The sequence below is a fragment of the Thamnophis elegans genome, chromosome 2, assembly GCF_009769535.1.
Source record: "Thamnophis elegans isolate rThaEle1 chromosome 2, rThaEle1.pri, whole genome shotgun sequence".
NCBI classification, from domain to species: Eukaryota; Metazoa; Chordata; class Lepidosauria; order Squamata; family Colubridae; genus Thamnophis; species Thamnophis elegans.
Genome location: NC_045542.1, coordinates 171,229,969 through 171,251,857, shown reverse-complemented (window position 1 = coordinate 171,251,857; position 21,889 = coordinate 171,229,969). Strand labels below are relative to the sequence as shown.

At 46.4% G+C, this 21,889-nt stretch overlaps 4 protein-coding genes across 8 annotated transcripts in view; 2 read left to right on the top strand and 2 right to left on the bottom strand.

The window, feature by feature from the left end:
• Positions 1–10,845, bottom strand: part of LOC116503411 (H-2 class I histocompatibility antigen, Q9 alpha chain-like) — a 65,127-nt gene extending 54,282 nt beyond the window's left edge. The window contains exon 1 of the mRNA XM_032209812.1: positions 10,691–10,845. Within this exon, the coding sequence (XP_032065703.1) occupies positions 10,691–10,760 (70 nt within the window). The 5' untranslated portion in view covers positions 10,761–10,845. The remainder of the gene's footprint in view (positions 1–10,690) is intronic.
• The window catches only part of LOC116503374 (major histocompatibility complex class I-related gene protein-like), a 556,717-nt gene that overhangs the window by 39,751 nt on the left and 495,077 nt on the right, over positions 1–21,889 (bottom strand). The gene's annotated exons all lie outside the window — the stretch shown is intronic.
• The window catches only part of LOC116503386 (H-2 class I histocompatibility antigen, Q9 alpha chain-like), a 504,076-nt gene that overhangs the window by 253,929 nt on the left and 228,258 nt on the right, over positions 1–21,889 (top strand). The gene's annotated exons all lie outside the window — the stretch shown is intronic.
• LOC116503420 (major histocompatibility complex class I-related gene protein-like) overlaps positions 1–21,889 on the top strand; it is a 465,627-nt gene that overhangs the window by 286,231 nt on the left and 157,507 nt on the right. The gene's annotated exons all lie outside the window — the stretch shown is intronic.

The following is a 21,889-nucleotide window of genomic DNA, read 5'->3' as shown; positions in this document are numbered from 1 at the left end:
AATTTTAGGGGGAGGAGGGCCAGAATCAAAGCAAGGGACCCAGAACTTTTGAAATCTCACACTGATCAATTTGGAAAAGAGATTTTTGTCTCTCAAAAGGGGGTGGGGAGAGCAGAGAGAAGTGATGCCAATGGAAGAGAGCGAGGGTCCTCCCCGGGCAGGGAGGGGCTGTTGGCAATAGTCAGGGGGGTGTCCCCCATTGATCCTAATCTCATCCAACTGATACTGAAGGGATCAAGGACCCCAGAGGGAAATGGGCAGGCCTGGGGAGGGGGGGAGGGAAAGAGTTGATCTAGATCTGTGATGGTGAACCTATGGCCCATGGGCCAGAGGTGCATATAGAGTCCTCTCGGTGGGCATGCACACTGTCATCCCAGCTCAGCCAGCTGGTCGTCGGTTTTTGAGGTACAAAAACATGCCAGCCAGCTAGTCGTTATGTTTCCAGTGCTCTGGTGTACATGTCCGCCTTGCGGTCTTGACACTATGTGCCTAAAAGGTTCACCATCACTGATCTAGATGATAAATTAATAACAAATCACAAGAAAACATTATAATATGAACAGTGGTGAAATTCAAATTATTTTACTACTGGTTCTGTGGCTTAGTGGATGTGGCAGAGGAAGGATACTGCAATCCCTCCCCCCCGCTGGGATATTGTAAAATCTCCATTCTCACCCCACTCTGGGGCCAGCCAGAGGTGGCATTTGCCGGTTCTCCAAACTACTCAAAATTTCCACTACCGGTTCTCCAGAACCTGTCCGAATCTGCTAGATTTCACCCCTGAATATGAGCTCCCCTGTGCGGTGAGAGGGTGGGGAGGGGATTGTTCTGAGGAAAGGCTCCCTAAGTCAGAATTGAGGGAACCTGTTTGAAGTTTAGGAGAAAGATCCATAGGCATTCTCCTGGGGAAGGAAAGAATCCCTCAACCTTGGTCTTTTTTGCCTAGTGGTGCACGGATAATGTCCTATTAATGATAGATGTGGCACCACCACCACCACCACCCCCAGTAGTGGTGTGAGAGATGCATCAGGTGCAGGGCAGAGAGCGAGACCCCTGTGGGATGTGGGGAGTAGAGTTAATGGGATAAAATTAAGGGGGGCCCTCACTCTTGACTACAGTTTAGCAATAGCAATGGCAGTTAGACTTATATACCGCTTCATAGGGCTTTCAGCCATCTCTAAGCAGTTTACAGAGTTAGCATATTGCCCCCAACAATCTGGGTCCTCATTTTACCCACCTTGGAAGGATGGAAGGCTGAGTCAACCTTGAGCCGGTGGGATTTGAACAGCCGAACTGCAGAACTGCAGTCAGCTGAAGTAGCCTGAAGTAGCCTGCAGTGCTGCACTCTAATCACTGCGCCACCTCAGCTCTCTTTGGCTAATGGAGGTGTCACTGAAGAACCCCAAAAGGTTGCCTCATTTTGGGCCGTGAAAAGCACACCCCCAAGTGATTTTCCTGCCTGATCCACCCAGACCCCCGCCAGGAAGAGGCTGAATTTCCTGGTCCACTGAATGGTGGCCTGGCAGTGGGAACCAAAGAGGGCTCCCTGCTTCCTGGAGAGATGCTGGAAGAGGAGGAGGAGGATTCCCTCGTGGGTAGTCAGACTTTAGACAAGAGGCCAAATGCATCCCAAAATTCCAACTACAAATGAGGAAAGTCCAGCTTGGATCCAGAGGCTCACCTGTCCTCAGCAGTGCCTCCTTCCCGTACGAGAGGAACGTTTTCAGAAAATCAGGGCAGGATTTATCCAGGCACAACTTAAGCCCCAGATTGCATCCTCGGCCAGCATCACATTTCCTCTGGGTGAACTGGGCCTGGGGGTCGGAAGCCACCCAGTTGAGGGTCTTCTTGTCAAAGGTGAGGTAGGTGCTTCCGTCGTAACCATGCTGCATAAACCCTCCTTTGCTCCTGTCTCCCCAGAGCTCACAGCCGTACATCTTCTGCACTGTGTGAAGGCCTGGAAGAGGGACAGGAGGATGGTTTGCGGAGTCCTCTCGAGAGACAGAGAATCCCCTCCACAGAGGGACTTTGAGATGGGAGGGAGGGAATGACAACCCAAATTCCACCATAGCAATTCCCTCCAATTTTCCCTCTTCCTGACTCCCTACAGGTCTGCCTAGGTCCCTGCGTCTCTCCTGGGATGGAGCCGATGAACCTCACCAGAGAATGGGCAGCTGGCAAATCACCCTTTCAATTTCACAGGATCAGAAAAGAAGGCAGTGGAGGATCACAAAAAGATGGAGGGACAGAAGAAATGGAGGGACGGAGTCTCTTTCCTTTATCTTTCCTTCTACTGCTCTCTTGGGGGGAACCCCAGAGCAGGAACAGGGGCCTGAATCTGGCTGAAAAGAGGAACTAAGAATCTCATGGACCTCAAAGAGGATCCAGCTGATCTAAAAAGAAGCTTTGCAGGGATTCCTGTGACTGCAAATCATGGTCTGCATTCACAAATAGCACCAAGTAATAAAGGGCTGGTTCCCACTTTGGGCTAACCAGAAGCAAACCATGGCTTAGTGCAATGTGGGAATGAAGCTTTGAAAGGCCAGAAAAGAATATTTCCCTCAGCAGCAAGTGGCCCAGTCTGATCTGGAGACCCAAAGGGTTATTGACCCTTGAAAGGAGCTTATAGGATCTGCAAGGCTCTGGAGAAGATATTTTGATTTCAAGTGACCAGATTCTTGGATTTAAAGGAAAACTGAAAGCTTGGAAAACCAAAACAAAATCCTGAAATGTTGCTACTTCTGCTTAGGTTTGAGAGTGAGGAAGGATGCCAGAAAATCTCAAATCTAAGGGAAAACCACCTCGAAGTAGAGTTGAACTAAACTGACCAGTCCTCTCCTTTCCTCTCCACACCCAGGAATGACAGGTGAGGGGATCCTTTCTCTGCCTCTTCTGCTCAGCCAGAGAACTTCCCTTTGGAGGAAGAGGAAGATCCTCGGAAGATCCAATCTGATCCTTCCCTCGAGAGGAGATTCCCCGATCTCCCCATGGGAAAAATAGTTATGGATTTCTGTCTCCTGCCATTCACAGGAAGGCTCAAAATATTTGGCTGCAGTTTTCACCTTTTGAGAACAAGCTCTCTCTTATTTCAGAAGCAATAGTTTTCTTTCAGTTGAAGGTGAAATCTGTGGGTGCTCATAATTTTTTTCAACTTATTTTCTATTCTTGTACTTTTAGATTTTTCTTTGATTTCTTTCTTTTATCTCCTTTACTTTATATTACTTTGTTAGTTTTGGAATAATTTCAATAGAAATTATATAAAAAATTTAAAAGGACAACACGATGCCAGATGATAAAGATGGTATTGAAAACAGAGAGGCTAATGTTACATAAACCCTTTACATGAATCAAGGCAGAGCAACCACATCTGGAGTATTGGGAGCAGTTGTGGTCCAAAGGCCTCCGGAAGGAGAGGAGGGAGCCGGGGAAGGTCCAGAGGAGGCGACCCAGGCGATGGGAGGGGGGAAGCAGCCTCCCTTGGAGGGAAGGTTGGGACCTTGGGGGCTCTTTAGCCTGGAAAGGAGGCTCCCCTCCCCTCCGGCCGCTCTCCTTCCCCCTTCCTCCACCAGGGGGAGCCCTCTGGGCCCAGCTCTGATCCCCTGGGAGGCCAGCAGGGGGCCCGGAGGGATCTGGGAGGGCAGAACTAAGAAAGCTCTGAAATGAGCAGGGGGGGGAGCCAAAGAAGTGGGGCAGCAGTACCTTTTTATAATGAAATAAGGGGAAATGGCTCATGTTTGAGGAGAATGTTTACCTCAGGCAAAAGCAGCCTTTAACTACACACACATTTGCTTTCACACACACCAAAAATATGGTCCCTTTAAAGGAAGCCCCCCCCCCCCCCCAACATGGCAGAAGGGGGAGCTGTTGAGGAAGGAGCCCCCTCTTGTGGGAAGCAGGTGGCAGTGCAGGAGTTAAGCCTGAGGGAGCAAGAGACCTCTTCTTCCCTTTTCCCCCACAGCAGGATGGCCTCCAGGGAAAAGTGAAAATATTTTTAGTAACTGTAACCTGCAGAAAATGTCAGTTAAGGGGATGATATATTAATTTAAAAGAACAATATGTATCTCTGTTAAACCACTAATTCCCACAACACTGTCAAACTACTTACTGAGACTGTATTGCTATTCTTCCCCTCCTTCCTATTACCTGTCTCCTCCCACTTATAACTATACCTTGCTGCTTGTATCTTTACGATATATATTGCTTTATTTAGGATGATTTGATTGCTTATTTAGGACACTAAGACTAAGTGCTGTATCTTATGATTCCTGATGGATGTATTTTTCATGTACACTGAGAGCATATGCACCGAACACAAATTCCATCTGTCTTCAATCACACTTGGCCAATAAAGAATTCTATTCTATTCTATTCTAATTCCATTTATTCTTTCTAATTCTATTCTATTCTTTCTAATTCTATTCTATTTATTCTTTCTAATTGTTCTTTCTAATTCTATTCTATTCTTTTCTAATTCTGTTCTATTTATTCTTCCTAATTCTATTCTATTCTTTCTAATTCTATTCCATTCCATTTATTCTTTCTTTTTATTCTTTCTAATTCTATTCTATTCTTTTCTTTTCTATTCTAATTCTATTCTATTCTTTCTAATTCTAATTCTAATTCTATTCTATTCTATTTATTCTTTCTAATTCTGTTCTTTCTAATTCTATTCTATTCCATTTATTCTTTCTAATTTTATTATTTCTAATTCTCTTCTATTCTTTTCTATTCTATTCTAATTCTATTCTATTCTATTCTTTCTAATTCTATTCTATTCTCTTCTTTTTAATTCTATTCTATATATTCTTTCTAATTCTATTCTTTTCTATTCTATTCTAATTTTATTCTATTTATTCTTTCTTATTCTATTCTATTCTTTCTAATTCTATTCTATTCTATTTATTCTTTCTAATTCTGTTCTTTCTTATTCTATTCTATTTTATTTATTCTTTCTAATTCTGTTCTTTCTAATTCTATTCTATTCTTTTCTTTTCTATTCTTTCTATTTAATTCTTTGTTTCCTAATACTATTCTATTTATTCTTTCTAATTCTATTCTTTCTAATTCTATTCTTTCTAATTCTATTCTATTCTATTCTATTTATTCTTTCTAATTCTATTCTTTCTAATTCTATTCTTTCTAATTCTATTCTTTCTAATTCTATTCTTTCTAATTCTATTCTTTCTAATTCTATTGCATTCTATTCTATTTATTCTTTCTAATTCTGTTCTTTCTAATTCTATTCTATTCTATTCTTTTCTATTCTAATTCTATTTAATCCTTTCTTTTCTAATACTATTCTATTTATTCTTTCTAATTCTATTCTTTCTAATTCTATTCTATTCTATCCTATTTATTCTTTCTAATTCTATTCTTTCTAATTCTATTCTTTCTAATTCTATTCTTTCTAATTCTATTGTATTCTATTCTATTTATTCTTTCTAATTCTGTTCTTTCTAATTCTATTCTATTCTATTCTTTTCTATTCTAATTCTATTTAATCCTTTCTTTTCTAATACTATTCTATTTATTCTTTCTAATTCTATTCTTTCTAATTATATTCTATTCTTTCTAATTCTGTTCTAATTTGTTCCATCCCGTTCCATTCCATTCCATTCTTTAAAAAAACATTGTAAAAAGTGTAGAAGCAATCTTTCGCTTGGGAGGACCCCCATTTCTCCCCCCTCTGGTTCCTGGGGAGGGGAATATGGGGTTGGAGGAGCCACCCGACCCATCACTTACCTTTGCTGTGATTGTAGCGCCTCCTCAGGTTCTCCAGGTCTACTCTGGACATATCCTCATTATTACGTTCTCTCTGGGTGCTTCTGTTCCAGTATGTGGGGTCGTCTTTCCCCACCTTCTCCATCCAGGAGACTCGAGGCTTCGCCCTCCTGCTCTGGCTATCGTAGGAAGTGAAGAGTTGGCCATCCACGTACCCCAGAGAGACAAAATGGAACAGGCCCTGACTGGGGTCTGAGATGGCAGTGTGGAAATATTTGAGGGAGTGTGAAGAGGAACCTGGAAGAAACCCAGAGGGGCAGAGTTAGGGGGCTTCAGTCAAGGACCCTGATCCTATGGGGGACAGAGAGAGCCCAATTTCAGGGTGTGGGGAGGAAGAAGGAGAAAGAGGAAGAGAACTGGGGGGGAGCAGAGGAAGAAGGGGGAAATGATGGAAGATGGGATAGAAAGAGGAAACAAGTGAGAGACAAAAAAGCAGCTTTTGGAGGAGAAGGAAATTGGGATGACGGAGGGAAGGGAAAGCAAGGCTAGAGGGCCAGCAGGAACCCCAAACCCTCTGCCACCGAAATTGTGCCCACCCACTTCCAGCAAGGCCTCATCGCAGACTCTTTTCTGGGCTGCTCAAACTCTGCCCCAAGGAGGCTGCAGTCGCCCCATGGGGAGAAAGGGGGGGATTGCAGACCAGAAGCCCCAAAGCAGCAGGAAACCCCAACTTCCCAGTCACAGGAAAAAATATTTTCACCTCATGGAGGACCAGCATGGATTGTTAGTATGTGCAGATTTTAATGGAAATTTTATAAAATGGCGGCAGGACCTAGAGGAGGAGGAATCCAGAGAAACCCAAACCGATGGCCAGGGAGATGTGAGAAGGCAATGGGGAGAGTGAAGGGAGCAACAGTGAAGACATGAAGCCTCCCTAGATCTTCCTGCTCATCCCCCACTGCGAAATTCCTCCTCCCCTCCCAGAGCCCAGCCATCTGAGAAGGAATGGGATTTGAACCCAGGACTCCGTGGGGCTCAACCCTCACTCTGCAGAAAATCCCATGTGATTATCCCCACCTTTCTTCATCTCAGCAGCCCAGTTAAGCCTCTGAAAACCTTCCTTCCCAGGCAGTTACAAGGCACCAGATTTACTCTGAATCTCAAATATTCCCTGCCCTTCATCAGCACAAAGAAAGGCAGGAAAACCCCTCAGCCATCTTGGGAGGATGGTTGAAGTCACCTATCCTACTCTTCACTCCCTTAGCAACTCTCAATGTAAAGGCCCTGAATGAAAGTTTCTCAAATTCAGCCACCTGGATTTTAGGTGGACTTCAATACCCGGAATTCCTCCTGACCACCACCCCGGAAACCCATGGGGTCTCCCAACCCTGCCCCCAACCTCTGCCTATACTACACTCCTCGAATACGGCAACTAGTTTTGGTCACCACAGGAGAACAACTAAGATGATTAACGGCCTGGAGACTAAAACATACGAAGAACGGTTGCAGGATTTGGGTTTGGCCAGTCTAGAGAAAAGAAGGACTACATGATAGCAGGATTCCGGCATTTGACAGGCTGCCACAAAGAGGAGGGGGTTAAATTATTTTCCAAAGCACCAGAAGGCAGGAGAAGAAACATCGGATGGAAACTGATCAAGGGGAGAAGCAACCTGGAATGAAGGAGAAACTTCCTAGCAGTGAGGACCATTAACCAGTGGAACAGTTGGACAGTCACTTGTCTGAAATGGTACAGGAGAGCGGTGTCAAACCTGTGACCCATGGCCTGGATGCGACAGCGTTAGCCACGCCCACTTCCCGCTTTAGCAAAGGGGAGAAAAGTTGCTCCATCACTGGAGCTATTCAAAAATAGACCGGAGAGCCGTTTGATTGGGATGATATAAGGCAGGGATGGTTCTAAGCTTTTTGGCGCCGAGTGCCAAAAGTGTATGCATGCGCACCCATAATGTAATGCATGGGCAACACCCCTGCACAAGGCACCCCTGTGTGTTCTGACCCCCCTCGTCCTACACCAAAGCACGCCGAGAAAAAGATACTGCAAGGATTTATTGACACACAAACAGGACCTTGGCAGCAAGCCAGCACAGAGAAGACGTTGGCAGCAATCCAGCACAGACTAACCTTGGCAGCAATCCAGCCTGCCAAACTAGCCTCAAAAGTTCTCCAACTTTAGTGAATATGTTGACTCCTGCAAGGGTGTGTGCACAATCATTCCTTTTATAGTCTTGAGAGGAGCCTAATTACCACCAGCTGAGTGCAATTACCTCCTGTAACTGCGCAACTGTTCCTTACGCCTATTAGTTCTTTGGTGCCGGGCATCCAGGAACAACTCCCTTGGCTCCTCCCCACTGCTCCAATGCATGACTTCCGGATCACACTCCCTTGTCTCCTCCCCACTGGTCCAAGGCTCAGGCGCCTCCTGGTGGCTAACCAGCATCTCTGCGCCCTGCTCAGAGTCGGAACCCTGTCCGGGGTCCTCCACATCCTCCAGAGCTGACTCATAGGGCCCCTCGCTGTCGGAGTCTGGTGGCAGCTCCAACGGCTCCTGCTGGGCCACACACCTGTGCATGCACACACATCTCCTGCCCGTGCACCCTGTCCCACCCGCATGCATGTTTGTCCTCCGTATGTGCCCCCCCCCGCATGCACGGCAGAACCCAAAAAAAAGCTGGCCGGTGGGGGGTGCACACACATGCGCAGCAGAGCTGAGCTAGGGCAACAGTTCACGTGCACGCACAGAGGGTTCTACTTCGCCATCATGGGTATAAGGTCTCTCCTTCCTCGAGTCAAGAGTTTGACTAGAAGACCTCCAAGGTCCCTTTGAATGATTCTAGGTTCCAGATCAGAGACCCCAAATGACCTTCACTCTGGATGAAAACCCTCCAAGGCTCTTGTGGCAGCTTCAATCTGGAGACCTATCTTATTGGGGGGGGGGGAATGTCAGCTTACCAAATATATGACATTAATTCCTTACTTCCTGTTATTCTCCTTTGATGACAGCATTATTTATATATTCCTCATATTTTTACAGCCGCCCATCTATAAAAAGGTTGGTCCAAGGGCCAGCTGGTTGTCAGTAGGTCCCAGGTTCAGGAATGAAAGTCATAACACACCTGAGCTAAATGTTGTTTCCAACAAAGAGAATAAAGCCAGCCCAACTCATTGGAATGTGTACTCTGTTGCTAGGCAGTGGCCAATAGGATCTCATTCCTGCTGTCCTTTTTCACAGGTAAATTTTAGTTCCTTTTCTTTTTCTTTGCCCAACTTATTTGTCAACCATTTTCCCAGCACAGTTGGAAAGCTAAAATTTCTTTTTTTCTTTTATTCATAATTCATCTTTATTTCCATTTCACTTACTGATAATACACAAGCTATTTATCAGTCAACTAATTATCTATTATCATAAATAATTGCCTCTGTGGAAGTTTAATTTGGTGGGTAATAGTTGTTCTGTTTGGGAATTTTTAAACCCTTCCTTTTTAAAAAAAAATCTCATCCAAAACCACTTGTGTTTTCTTCTTGCCTTTTCTCTTTAAATTTACCTTTACCTTAAACTATCCTCTTATAAAACTTTGGATGCATCCCAAACTCTTCTTACACTTAATCCTGGAAAGGATTAGATGGCTAACTGTTATATCGTCACGTACCAAACGCATGTTCCTGCCCACACCTGTAATGCAATGCACATGCAAAATCCCATGTGTATTCCACCCCCTGCGCATAACTTCCCATTCTCCCCCTGTCCCCTGCACATCCATGCGTGGCCACCCACCACCCCCGCAGTCTGCTTTTGGCCTAGCAGGATTTCCTAAAGCCTCCTGGGACCAAAAACGGGTATGCGTGGCAGAGATTTGAAAACCAGCTGGCCGGCAGGAGGCAGGCGCAATGGAGCTGAGCAGGGCAACGGCTCCTCTGCCCACATGCCATTTTATGACCATTTTTCACAGCATCCTCACGATCACTTGATCAAAATTCAGATGTTCGGCAACTGGTTCATATTTACGACGGTTGGTGTGTCCCAGGGACACGTGATCCTCTTTTGTGACCTTCTGGCAAGCAAAGTCCATGGGGAAGCCAGATTCACTTAACAATGGAGGCAAGAAAGGTCGTAAAATGGGGCAAAGCTTACATAAGACAAATGTCTCACCTAACAACCAAATTTTTGGGTTCAGGCATGGACGTAAGTTGAGGACCACCTGTATTTCTAATTTTGCAAACTGTCTCTAACTGGGGGCTTCTGAAATGGAAGAAGGAATATCTGAGGAGGCAAATCTCTGCCTGTCCCAGAAAAAACAGCTTTGTGGTTGTTGGGCTTTAGGATGGGATACAGGGGAGAAAATGAAAATCAAAGAAAAAGGGATCTTTAGGAAGATTATTTATTCCAAGGAGTTTTTCTCCCTAGACTCCGACCCTGCAGCATTCACACCGCAACCTGAACCCAATTTCTCCATTGCAACAACCTCTCAGTTGGCCTATAACACACAAGCCTTCTGAGAAATGGGCTGGGTCCTCCCAGCACCCAGAAAAAAACTACGAACCCCCCCCCCCCCCCAAATAAGACGCAGCAGGAGGAGGGGGTTGAGCAAAGGCAGCCAGGAAGTGAGTGAACTGACCTGATCCTCTGCAAACGCTGCTTTCCAGCAACCTCCACTTTGGGGGAGGGAAAGAACTGCGCTTGGGGTCACCCAGGTAGACCTGACTGGCATCTGGAGGGGCGACCCTTGTCCTGTTCCCAGAGGGGCTGGGGGGGGGAGGGGAGTGGCAGCAGCCGAGTCCCTGCAATCTTTAAGGACTGTTCAGAAAGCATCCAGAGCGGACTAGAAAGACAACCGAACCAAGAATCCTTTTTTCAGAATAATCTGTTTGGGGAGTTGGGGGGGGGGGAGAAAGAGAGAGATTTCCTACTAGCAGAAAAAGGGGGAGAAACCCCCATGCCCCCAAAAGGACTCACCGAAGCAGCTCTCCCGGAGGGCCACCAACACTAACACCAAGAGCAAGAGGGGCGCAGAACGAAGAGCCATCCTGGCCGCGATCTTCAACCTGCGCCCCGCTTCCCGGAAATCGCAGACAAAAAAACAACCACCTGCCCCGTTGATCTACAGATCAATAATCCAGAGCAGGCTGGCGATTGGCCAAGGTCAACCATTAAGTGTGGGGGAAGTGTATTGAGTTGTCGTCATAATTGTTCGGCAGACGTCCAGGCTGAACGGGTGGGAGGGGCGGGGGAGGGGAGGAAAGCGAAAGTTCATTCAGGAAACCCTCCCAGGGATTCCGTCTCTTGGAGGGGGAGGGGAAGAACTGCGGGGCTGGGGAAAACGAGAGGATTATTTGGGGCTGGGGAAAGGAGGGGTGCGGTAAAGGGACCGTGAGAACAATTAATCCATGGAATCGCTTCTTTCCTGGAGTTGTAAGTGCTCCATCACTGGAGATGTTCAGAAACGGACCGGACAATCATTTGATCTGGATAGTACATAAAGATCCCTCCTTCCTTGAACCGAGAGTTAGACTAGAAGACCTCCAAGGTCCCTTTGAATGATTCTATCTTCTAGGACAGAAGCTCCAAATGATCTTCACTCTGGATGAAAACGCTCAAAGGCTCTTGTGGCAGCTTCAAGATGAAGGCGTGTCTTTTTTTTTGGGGGGGGGGGGACATCAACTTACCAAATGCAAGACATTAATTCTCTAATTCCTATTATTCTCCTGCAAAGACAGAACTATTGATTGATTGATTGGTTGATTGATACCTCATATCTACACAGCCACCTGTCTCTAAAACGTGACTCTGTGTCATAAAATAAAAAACCAGTATGTAAAATAAATAAAAAAAACATGAAAAACATTATGCAAGAAGGAAGGAAGGCTATGATCAGCAATGCAGCCCCATTGCTTGAGATCCCAAAGCCTATCCACACAAGCCTATTTTAAGAGGCTTTAAGAGAAGGGTATCCAGGATGGCTACCGCAGCAGAAAAAGCCCATACTTCGTCTTTAAGAGCTGATGGGGTGGACAGATATCAAATAGGACTTTGGAGGTCTTCTAGTCCAACCCCTGCTCAAGCAGGAGGCCCTTTGCCATTTCAGACAAGTGATAGTCCAATCTCTTTTTTAAAGAGTTTTTTTATTTTTAAACAAACATAAACAGACAAAACAAAACAGAAACATAAAATCATCTTCAATTACGAACAGTGTGTCCAATTGGTTACAAGTTTTTGTGCATTCTTTCCATCACTTATCATTTATATAAAATCACATATTAACAAGTCAAATATGTTTAAATATCTAATTGTCAGTCATTTTATAATGGAAACCTTCCATTTTAAGATCTTTATCATGTCTACAATGTATTTGCGCATATGAAAACCAGTTCATCTTTATACCTTGTTGTTCCAGTTCTTGCATAGATTTAAGTTCACCCTTTGCATTCAACATTTGACCATATCTGTTTGTTCCTTTTTGTATGTTATTGGATATGAAAATGCTTCAATAGTTGATAACCAGACTGGAATTTTAAAATAATGTTGCCTTTTAATCTTTTAATCCCAATTTAACAACAAGGCTTCATGAATATAATGTCTTCTAAAATACCCCTGTGTTTTACATCCAGTCTCTTTTTGGAGTGATGGAGCACCCACAACCTCTGAAGGCAACTTCTGTTCCATTTGTTGTTGGCTTTCACAGTTCTCCTTAGGTTTAGATTGCTTCTCTCCTTGGATAGTTTCCATCCATTGTTTGTCTTACCTTTTGGTGCTTTGAAAAATAGTTTGATCCCCTCATCTCTGTAGGAGCCCCTCCAATATTGGAACATTGCTATCATGTCCCCCCTAGTCCTTCTTTTTAGGATTTAGGATTTAGGATTTTATTGTCATTTATAGGCCGCCCTTTTCCCTGAGGGGACTCAGGGCGGCTTACAATTCGTGGGAAGGGAGTGCAAGACAGAACATGAAATAATATGTGAATAAAAATAAAACAATAAAACACAACATTCATTCAGCATTCGGGTGGGGCGGATGAAAATCTTATCCCCAGGCCTGCCGGGATAGCCAGATCTTAAGGGCTGTGCGGAAGGTCTGGACGGTGGTGAGGGTGCGAATCTCTACGGGGAGATCATTCCAAAGGGTCGGAGCTGCTACTGAGAAGGCTCTCCTCCGCGTAGTCGCCAGTCGGCACTGACTGGCGGATGGAACTCGGAGGAGGCCCACTCTGTGCGATCTGATGGGGCGAAGGGAGGTAATCGGCAGAAGGTGGTCTCTCAAGTACTCAGATCCACTACCATGGAGGGCTTTATGGATGGTAAGTAGCACCTTGAAGCGCACCCGGAGATCAACAGGTAGCCAGCGCAGCTCGCAGAGGATAGGTGTTATGTGGGCGAACCGAGGTGCGCCCACTATCACTCGCGCAGCCGCATTCTGGACTAGCTGAAGTCGCCGGATGCTCTTCAAGGGCAGCCCCATGTAGAGCACATTGCAGTATTCCAGCCTAGAGATCACAAGGGCTCGAGTGACTGTTGTGAGGGCCTCCCGGTTCAGGTAGGGTTGCAACTGGCGTACCAGGCGAACCTGGGCAAATGCCCCCCTGGTCACGGCCGACAAATGATGGTCAAAAGTCAGCTGTGGGTCCAGGAGGACTCCCAAGTTGCGAACCCTATCTGAGGGGTGTAAAATTTGACCCCCCAGCCTGAGCGATGGAACACTGGCCAAATTATTGGGAGGGAAACACAACAGCCACTCCGTCTTGTCCGGGTTGAGTACCAGTTTGTTAGCTGTCATCCAGTTCTTAACGGGCTTCATTTTCATTAGACTAGGCATGCCCAATTTCTACAGCATTCATATGTTTTAGCCTCCAGACTCCAGTCCCCTAATCATTCTAGTTGCTCTTCTCTGCACTCTTTCCAGAGTCTCAACATCTTTGTTATATTGGGGCGACCACTGGATCCATTGTTCTCCCTAGTGGCGGAGGCAGCATCCAGACTGGGTTAACCTTCATCCACTCATCTCGAGGACTGGGTCTGATAACGTTGTTTAACCACGCCCCTCCTAGGTAGACCAGCTTTAGCCCTCGATGGGGGCGGCTGCCTCATCGCTTTCTCCGGTCTTCAAACAACGTTGGATGTGGATTGAAAAGAGTTGGAGGCTCAATTAAGGCGTTTGTGAGATAATCGGGAGTGCCAGAAAGTGAGCCCAGCATCAAAGCCCCTCGTGGGACAGGGGATTTGGAGGGGTCTGAGCCTCAAAACCCTGTCAGGGTAGATAGACTGTCGCTCGGGCAGAAGCGACTCAAACGGCGTTAATCAGCTTCCCGCACTTTGTAACAGCCCGCCGGCTGTCAGCTTCGCTTTCCCTGTTTAAAACGCTTATCTTCAGAAAAGAAACCATTCGGCTCCCTGCTGCTTATCTTCAAACAAAGAAACTATTTTGAGTCCCTGCTGGGAACACGCTCCGCAACTCCTGTCAAGCAGTTCAGAGGCAGCCTGTGGCTATATAAGTACAAAACGGTGCCGTGGAGCGAACCAGAGGGAGTTTTTGTGAGTAAGAATAAAAGTGTAAAAAGGGCTTTGGGGCGCCGCTAGTGTGACGGAGCCTCAGGGCGAATTTTACCTTACTGTTTAGCGCGCGCTTCGTGACAGTTTAGAAAAGGCGCGAATCGCCATTTTGAACGCCTGTCAGTTGGTAACAAGGAGGCTGCGCTTAGTGCAGAAATCTCCATAGCGGCTCCTGAATTTCCTGCAGAGGCTCAAGTATCCAACATACCTGAAGCAGCCACAGTGCCTCATTCCTCCCCGCAGCCCTCTACTTCTGATGGCAGGGAAGCAGCCAGGGCCAGCAAAAAGACAGCACAAGCCTCAGTTAAAGAGAAAAAAAATCAAAGAAATCTTCCAAGCCCAGTTCACGCTATGAGAGACAGAAGGACAAAGCCTTAGAGAGAATTCATAAGAAGGCAGCCAGTAAAAAGGCTTCTTCTTCTGATCTGACACCTCCAGCTCAGAGCCACCTTTCACTGATGCTCTCCCCAGGAGGCAGGCAAAACAGAGAGCCTTCTGCTAATCCAATATACCCCATTGATGTCTCAAATATCTGGGTCTACCTCAGGGGCTCCAAGCCCCTCTACCTGTTAGAGATGACATACTTCCACCAGCTGTCCAAAGGATGGATGCAGCTATTATGGGGCAATCCTATGTATTTGCCTAACCTTCAAGATGTTATTGCCAGTGCCATCTCACAGGGCATCACAGCAGGGTTGCAGCAAAGGGATGCCCTGACACAAAGGCAGCCCCCCCCCCCCCCCCCCCCGTCCCTGCAACAATACCACCAGTTCAGGCTCCAATGGCGCCCTCTGCAGGGCAGGTGACATCTGATCAGGAAGAGCAGGGTGACTCCTCTGAATCAGAAGAGGGTGAACTTAAGGAGGATGAGCTTTCAGAGGATGTGGACAGGGAGACGGAGCAAAAAACCTTCTCAGGCCTCTTCCCTCCGACTCTTTTCCAATCCCTGCTCTACAAGGCCAAAGTAGCCTCAAAGATTGAGTCTCAGCCAGCGGCTTCAACTCCCAGGCCAACAACTGTCTGCGCTGAATCTTTGTCTTTGGAGCAATCTCTTCCAGCAGAAACAGTACCTATGCCAAAAATATTCGTAGACTTAATTCAACATCAATGGGCAAATCCCACATCTGGGCCAAGCCCTTCAGCTTCAGATAAAAAAAATTTCAATGTAGCTAATGAATTGGTTCAGTTCATGTCCATCCCTTCGATTGACGCTCCTGTAATTGCACTATACACTCCAGCTCAGATGCCAGGAGCCCCAGAGGATGTCCTGAAGCCAGAAGAGAAGAAAGCAGACCTCACACTGCAGAGAGGACATCAGGCCACTGCTTGGGCGGCAAGGGCTTCTACCACGTTTTTCTACCTCCTTTTTCATCCGACCTTGTCTTCTTTGGCTTCAGGATCTTCAGCAGCGTATCCCAATCGCGGATATACACGCGCACCAGGACATTACTAAGCTAGTGGCAGTGGTGCAATTCGCCTCGGATGCCACCCTGTCATCTGCAAGATTTGCAGCTAGGGCCATGGCCTCATCAGTGGCATCACTCAGACTGCTGTGGCTCCGGCAGTGGCAGGCCGATGTGTGCCATAAGTGGAGACTGGCTTCTGCTTTGTTTAAAGGCAGTTTCCTCTTTGGGGATGCATTGGATCCCTACCTGGTGGAGAATAAGGAGAAGAGGAAGGTCCTCCGTACCGCACCTAAAAAAGGCTTCAATCGTCCAGCTCCTTATCCCAGGCGTCTGTCCTTTCGAGGGCAAGACCTTGGTTCGTCTTTTCGTAATCAGGACTATGGTTCTTCCTTTCGGGGGAACTATGGAAACCAGGGATATAGGCAGCAGGGAGGATACTCTGCCAGACAGAGAGCCCAGCCTGACCAATATCAGCGGGGAAAGTCCTCCAGACGTCCCTTTCAGGGAGTGGGGGACCTTATTACCGCAGAACATAGTTCCACGGGGAACAGTTATCCCATAGGGGGTAGGTTAGCCATGTTTGCTGATGTGTGGGAAACAACTACCTCCAACATTTGGGTCAGGTCAACTGTTAGAGAAGGGCTAACCCTTGAGTTTACCTCCAGCCTCCCTAGGATCTTCAGGACCTGCCCGGTCTCCTCCAACCCAGCTCGCAGACGCCTTATGCAAGAGGCGATTCAACATCTCATTGACATTCGGGCAATACAACGAATGCAGGTTGGGTTTTTATTCAATCCTCTTTGTAATTCCTAAGGCCTCGGGGGGCTGGAGAGCCATTCTAGATCTTAAGAAATTAAACAGGTTCATTTGTTACAAGCTGTTTAAGATGCATTCTTTGCATACCATTTTGGGTTCCATCAGAGAGAGGGTGATTTTTTAACTTCAATCGACTTAACGGAGGCGTACCTCCATATTCCTATTTTTTCACGCCACAGGCAGTTTCTACATTTTTCATATCTAGGGCAGCATTTCCAATACACTGCCCTCCCCTTTGGACTGTCATCAGCATCCCGGGTATTTACAAAAGTGTTAGCGTCATTGGTCGCAGCACTACGGGAGGTGCCTATTAGAATTCAGGCTTACCTTGATGATATCCTTATTCAATCTTCGTCACCTAAACAGGCACGTAGGGATCTGGCATCTACCATTCAGGTCCTCCAGAACCATGGGTTTTCGATCAACGTCCCAAAGAGTCACTTCCATCCTACCACCAGGTTGGTGTATTTGGGAGCGTTGATCGATACAGTTGAATGCAGGGTTTACTTGTCTCGTGAGAGACAAGAAAATCTCAGGGCCTTGGCAGGTCAGGTGGCCGGGACATACAGGTGCTCACTGGCTTCCCTATCTAAGTTACTGGGGACCATGGTGTCGGCCATTGGGATTGTTCCGTGGGCGCGTTTGCATTCCAGATGCCTACAATGGTTCCTCTTGCCTTTTCAGAGAAGACTCTTAAGCTGTTCCCTGGCCAAGGTGCGCATACCGGTGGAGGTCACCCGTTCCATCAGGTGGTGGACGTCTCAGGCCATCACGAAAGGCTGCCTTTTCAAGGACCAGGACTTATTGACAGTCACGACAGATGCCAGCCTTTTCGGCTGGGGGGGCACCCTTCAGGCGCAGGTAGCACAGGGCCAGTGGGACCAGGTAGACAGCTCCCACAATATAAACTGGCTGGAGTTGAGGGCGGCTCATCTGGCCCTACACCATTTCCTTCCACTGGTGGTGGGCAGACATGTGGTTGTGTTAAAGGACAATGTCTCTGCAAAGGCACATATCAACCAACAGGGGAGTACCAAATCACGGTCCCTCATGGACGAAGCCATGAACTTGGTGCTTTGGGCCGAGAAGAACTTGCTTTCTCTCACAGCGGAGCATATCTCAGGGGTAGCAAATGTGCAGGCAGATTGGCTCAGCCGCAAGGTTCTGGACAATGCCGAGTGGCAAGTGAACCCCTCTATCTTCCAGGACATTGTGGACAGATTTGGCATGCCGGTGATAGATCTATTCACCACCCCCAACAACAGCCACCTCCCACGGTTCTTCACTCGGTTCCCAGCACATCGATCGGAGGGGGTGCATTGTGATGCAGATGGCCACCAGGCCTCCTATACGCCTTTCCACCATTGCCTCTTCTTCCCAGAGTAATTCAGAAGATACTTGTGGAGAAGGCCGAGGTCGTGTTAGTCTCCCCCCACTGGCCATGCAGGACTTGGTTCACCGACCTGCGAACACTTTCGGTGGACAGACCCTGGAGGATCTCTCAGGAAAGGATCTCCCTCCATCAGGGGTCACTGGAGCACCTGGACCCTCAGTGGTTCCAGTTGACCGCCTGGCGTTTGAGCGGAGCGTCCTGGGGGGTACAATTTCTCCTCCAGGGTCATCAAGACGATTCAGGCCGATAGATGGCCTTCCACCGACAGAATTTATGACGCCACCTGGAAATCTTTCTGTTCCTTACCTGTTCCGGTAAGACAGTGGATCCTACCAAGGTCACGATACCACAGCTTCTTGAGTTTCTGCAGGATGGTTTGGACAAAGGGTTAGCACCCAATACCATCAGGAGGCAGGTTGCAGCCATATCATCGGTTTTGACATGCGGGGGTTCCCTTTCTCTCTCTCAACTGCCTACGGTGCGCCGCTTTCTTAAAGGGGCCTCCAATCTAAAATCTCCTGCAGTCCACAGGTACCTATCCTGGGATTTAACTAAGGTACTTAATGCTTTAACTAGGGCTCCATTTCAACCTTTGAGGGAGGTTTTTCTCAGATTGACACTAAATGTCTCATTTCTGGTGGCCATTACTTCCGCTCGGATTTCAGAGTTGAGAGACCGCCTACTGCCAATTACCTCCACTAGACCGATCCGATCGCATAGATTAGGCCTCCTCCGAATTCCATCAACGAGCCAATGTCATCTGGCAACTACCCGGAGGAGAGCCTTCTCGGTGGCTGCTCCGACCCTCTGGAACGAACTCCCCGTGGAGATTCGTACCCTCACCACCCTCCAGACCTTCCACACTGCCCTTAAAATCTGGCTGTCCCAGCAAGCCTGGAGCTAAAGACCTTAACCCCACCCGAATGGTATGATTGTTGTGTTCTCTTTTAACAATGTATTGTTATGTTCATAACTGTTTTGTCTTCCCCTTCCCTTAACTTGTGAGCCGCCCTGAGTCCCCTCAGGGAAAAGGGCGGCATACAAATAAATAAACTATAAACTATAAACTATAGAGTTGCAGGCACTTTCAGCCAGGAAAGACTTATGCATTTTCCATCAAGATCGGGTGGTCTTACGTTTGGACCCTTCCTTCATCCCCAAAGTGTGTTCCTGCTTCCACCGAACGCAGGAGGTTATCCTACCAAATTTCTGTCCCCAACCTGTTCACCCATTGGAACACAGGTGGCACACTTTGGACGTACAGAAGGCTCTTAAAATTTATTTTGATCACACTTCAGCCATTAGAAAATCTGATACTCTCTTTGTATCCTTTGAGCCAGCATCCTTAGGTAACAGAGTTACATCACCTACCATAGGCAGGTGGTTGAAGGCCTGTATTTCAATGGAGTATAAATCCGAATCTGCTCAGGTGCCGGGTAGGATTACAGCACATTCAACAAGAAGTGTGTCCACTTCAACGGCTTGGGCGGCTCAGGCCTCCCTGATATCATATTATAAAAATAATGGCTTTCTGTCTGGATGGTCTCCTGGGATGAGCCGATAGACAGAGAAAGGAAGCAGTATGCTTCCTCCCATATTTGGGCATACCAGGGGTTGTGACACAATAAATACCTATTTCCCTGGCCTAGCTGATAAAGGAGGAGAGCCTGTGGCTTAGTGGCTAACACAACTGCCTAATATGTAATACAGCCCAGGTTCAAATCCCAGTAAGGGTATGGCAAGCTGATGAGAGCTAAATAGCTTGAAATAGATCTATACTAGTCTCCATTTATTTATTTATTAGCACAAATGCAACATAAATATATATATATATTTATATTTATATAAATTAAAAAATTAAATAAAAAATAAAAATACAAAGTTGTCTTTAGATGGTATGAGTTGTTCCAGGAGCTTGAATGGTGTGACTGACCAATACATTAGAATTCAGCAGGAGCTACACCTTGAGTTCTGGAGAAAATGAATATTCCAACTGAGACTGATGACGCATTGGGTCTGGAGTTTCTTCGTCTAAAGCTGGTCTACCTAGCAAGGGTTAAACAATGTTATCAGACCCAGTCCTTGAGATGACTGGGTGAAGGTTAACCCAGTCTGGATGCTGCCTCCACCCTAGGAGAAGAGGCGTCTCAGGTAAGGACCAACGCCCTTTCCAATTGTGGTCTTACTAAAGCTTTGTAAAGTGCTACTAGAAGTTGACATAATTGTGATACTATCCCTCTATTAAATGCAGCCTAGAATTGCATTGGCTTTTTGGGGGGCTGCTGCACATGGCTGGCTCATATTCAAGTGATTGTCCACTCCAAGATTCATTTCACAGTTTCGCCAAGTCTGTACCTCTGCAGTTGGTTTTCTTGCCTAATTATGTCCCAAAGGAGCTTTTTCAAGAGGCAACTGAACTTCCTGGTTTTTCTCTGAAGACGTTTCACTTCTCATCCAAGAAGCTTCTTCAGTGCACCTTTGGGACAACCATGACCTGGATGACTGAGATCTCCATAGACCTGCCTAAGTATAAAACCTTACTTTTATCTATGTTGAATTTCATTTTCTTAGATAGGGCCCAATGTCCTTTTGGATGCTGAGCTTGTCTTCTGGGATGTTGGGCATTCCTCCCAGCTGGGTGTCATCTGCAAATCTGATGAATTCCCCTTCGATCCCTGGAACTAAGTCATTTATGAAGATATTGAAGAGTCCTGGACCTGAAATTTGGCATATCCCACTGCTTTCTTCCCTCCATGTCAATGTAGTTCCATAGAGGACTACACATTGGTATGATTTGTCAGCCAGTTACAAACTCATATGTTGGTGCGGGAAAACATGTTTTTCGAAGAGAAGCTTACAAGAATCATCCAAAGTTGGTCCAAGAGCCAGCTGTTGCCACCTGGTTGCCAACAGGTTCAAGAGTGAAATTCAGACACACCCAAGCTAAATGTTGTTCCCAGCAGAAAGTAAACATACCGATGAAGGACAGTTGGCTGCAGCCCAATATCTTATTATAGGCTGCAGCCAACTTTCCCTCATTGGAATGTTTCCTCTTGCTAGGCAATGACCAATAGGATCTCGTTCATGCTCTCCTTTTAATAGGTAAACTTTCTTTTCTTTTTCTTTGCCCAACTTATATGTCAACCATTTTCCCAGCACAGTTGGAAAGGCAAAATTCCTTTTTTCTTTTTTTCATAGTTTATCTTTATTTACACCTAGGACCACAATAGAGACTGGAAAATATGTCATTAAGCAGTGTGGTAATTAAGTGAAACTCCCTGGTTGTTAAGCAAGACACCACATGACCATGACTTTCCCTGCCAGCTTCCCCATTGACTTTGCTTGTTGGAAGCTGGAAGGGAAAGTCACAAATGGAAGTCATGTGACCTCAGGACGATCATTGTAAGTCAGTGACAATTGCCAAGCACCTGAATCACAATGATGTGACAGTGGGGACTTTGTGATGGTCACAAGTGTGAGGACCACTTAGTGTTTTCAGTGCTGCCATAATCGGGAACAGTCACCAAACGAGTGAAGGTAAATTGAGCCACGCCTGGACCTCCCTGTCCTTACAAGTAGTCCTTGAGTTAATGGCCATTCATTTAGTGACCATTTAAAGTGACAACATTGCTGAAAAAAGTGACTTATGACCGGTCCTTGCACTTGTGACTCTAGAGCATCCCTGTGGTCATGTGATCATTATTTATGACCTTCTTAGGGGCCTCCAATAAAGAAAATCAATGGGGAAACCGGATTACACCGGATATAAAAAGTCTACTCACCCCTGTTAAAATGCCAGTTTTTTAAAATGTAGGGGAAGATCTGAAAATTAGGTTTGTCAGATGTTACATCTTTTCTATCCTGCTCCATGGAGTAGAGAGTTGCTCTCTGACGGAAAACCACTTGAAGAAACTAGAAGCATTTGAAATGTGGATTTACAGGCGGCTGATACGTATAAACTGGGTTGACAAAATCACAAATGAGGAGGTGCTAAGCT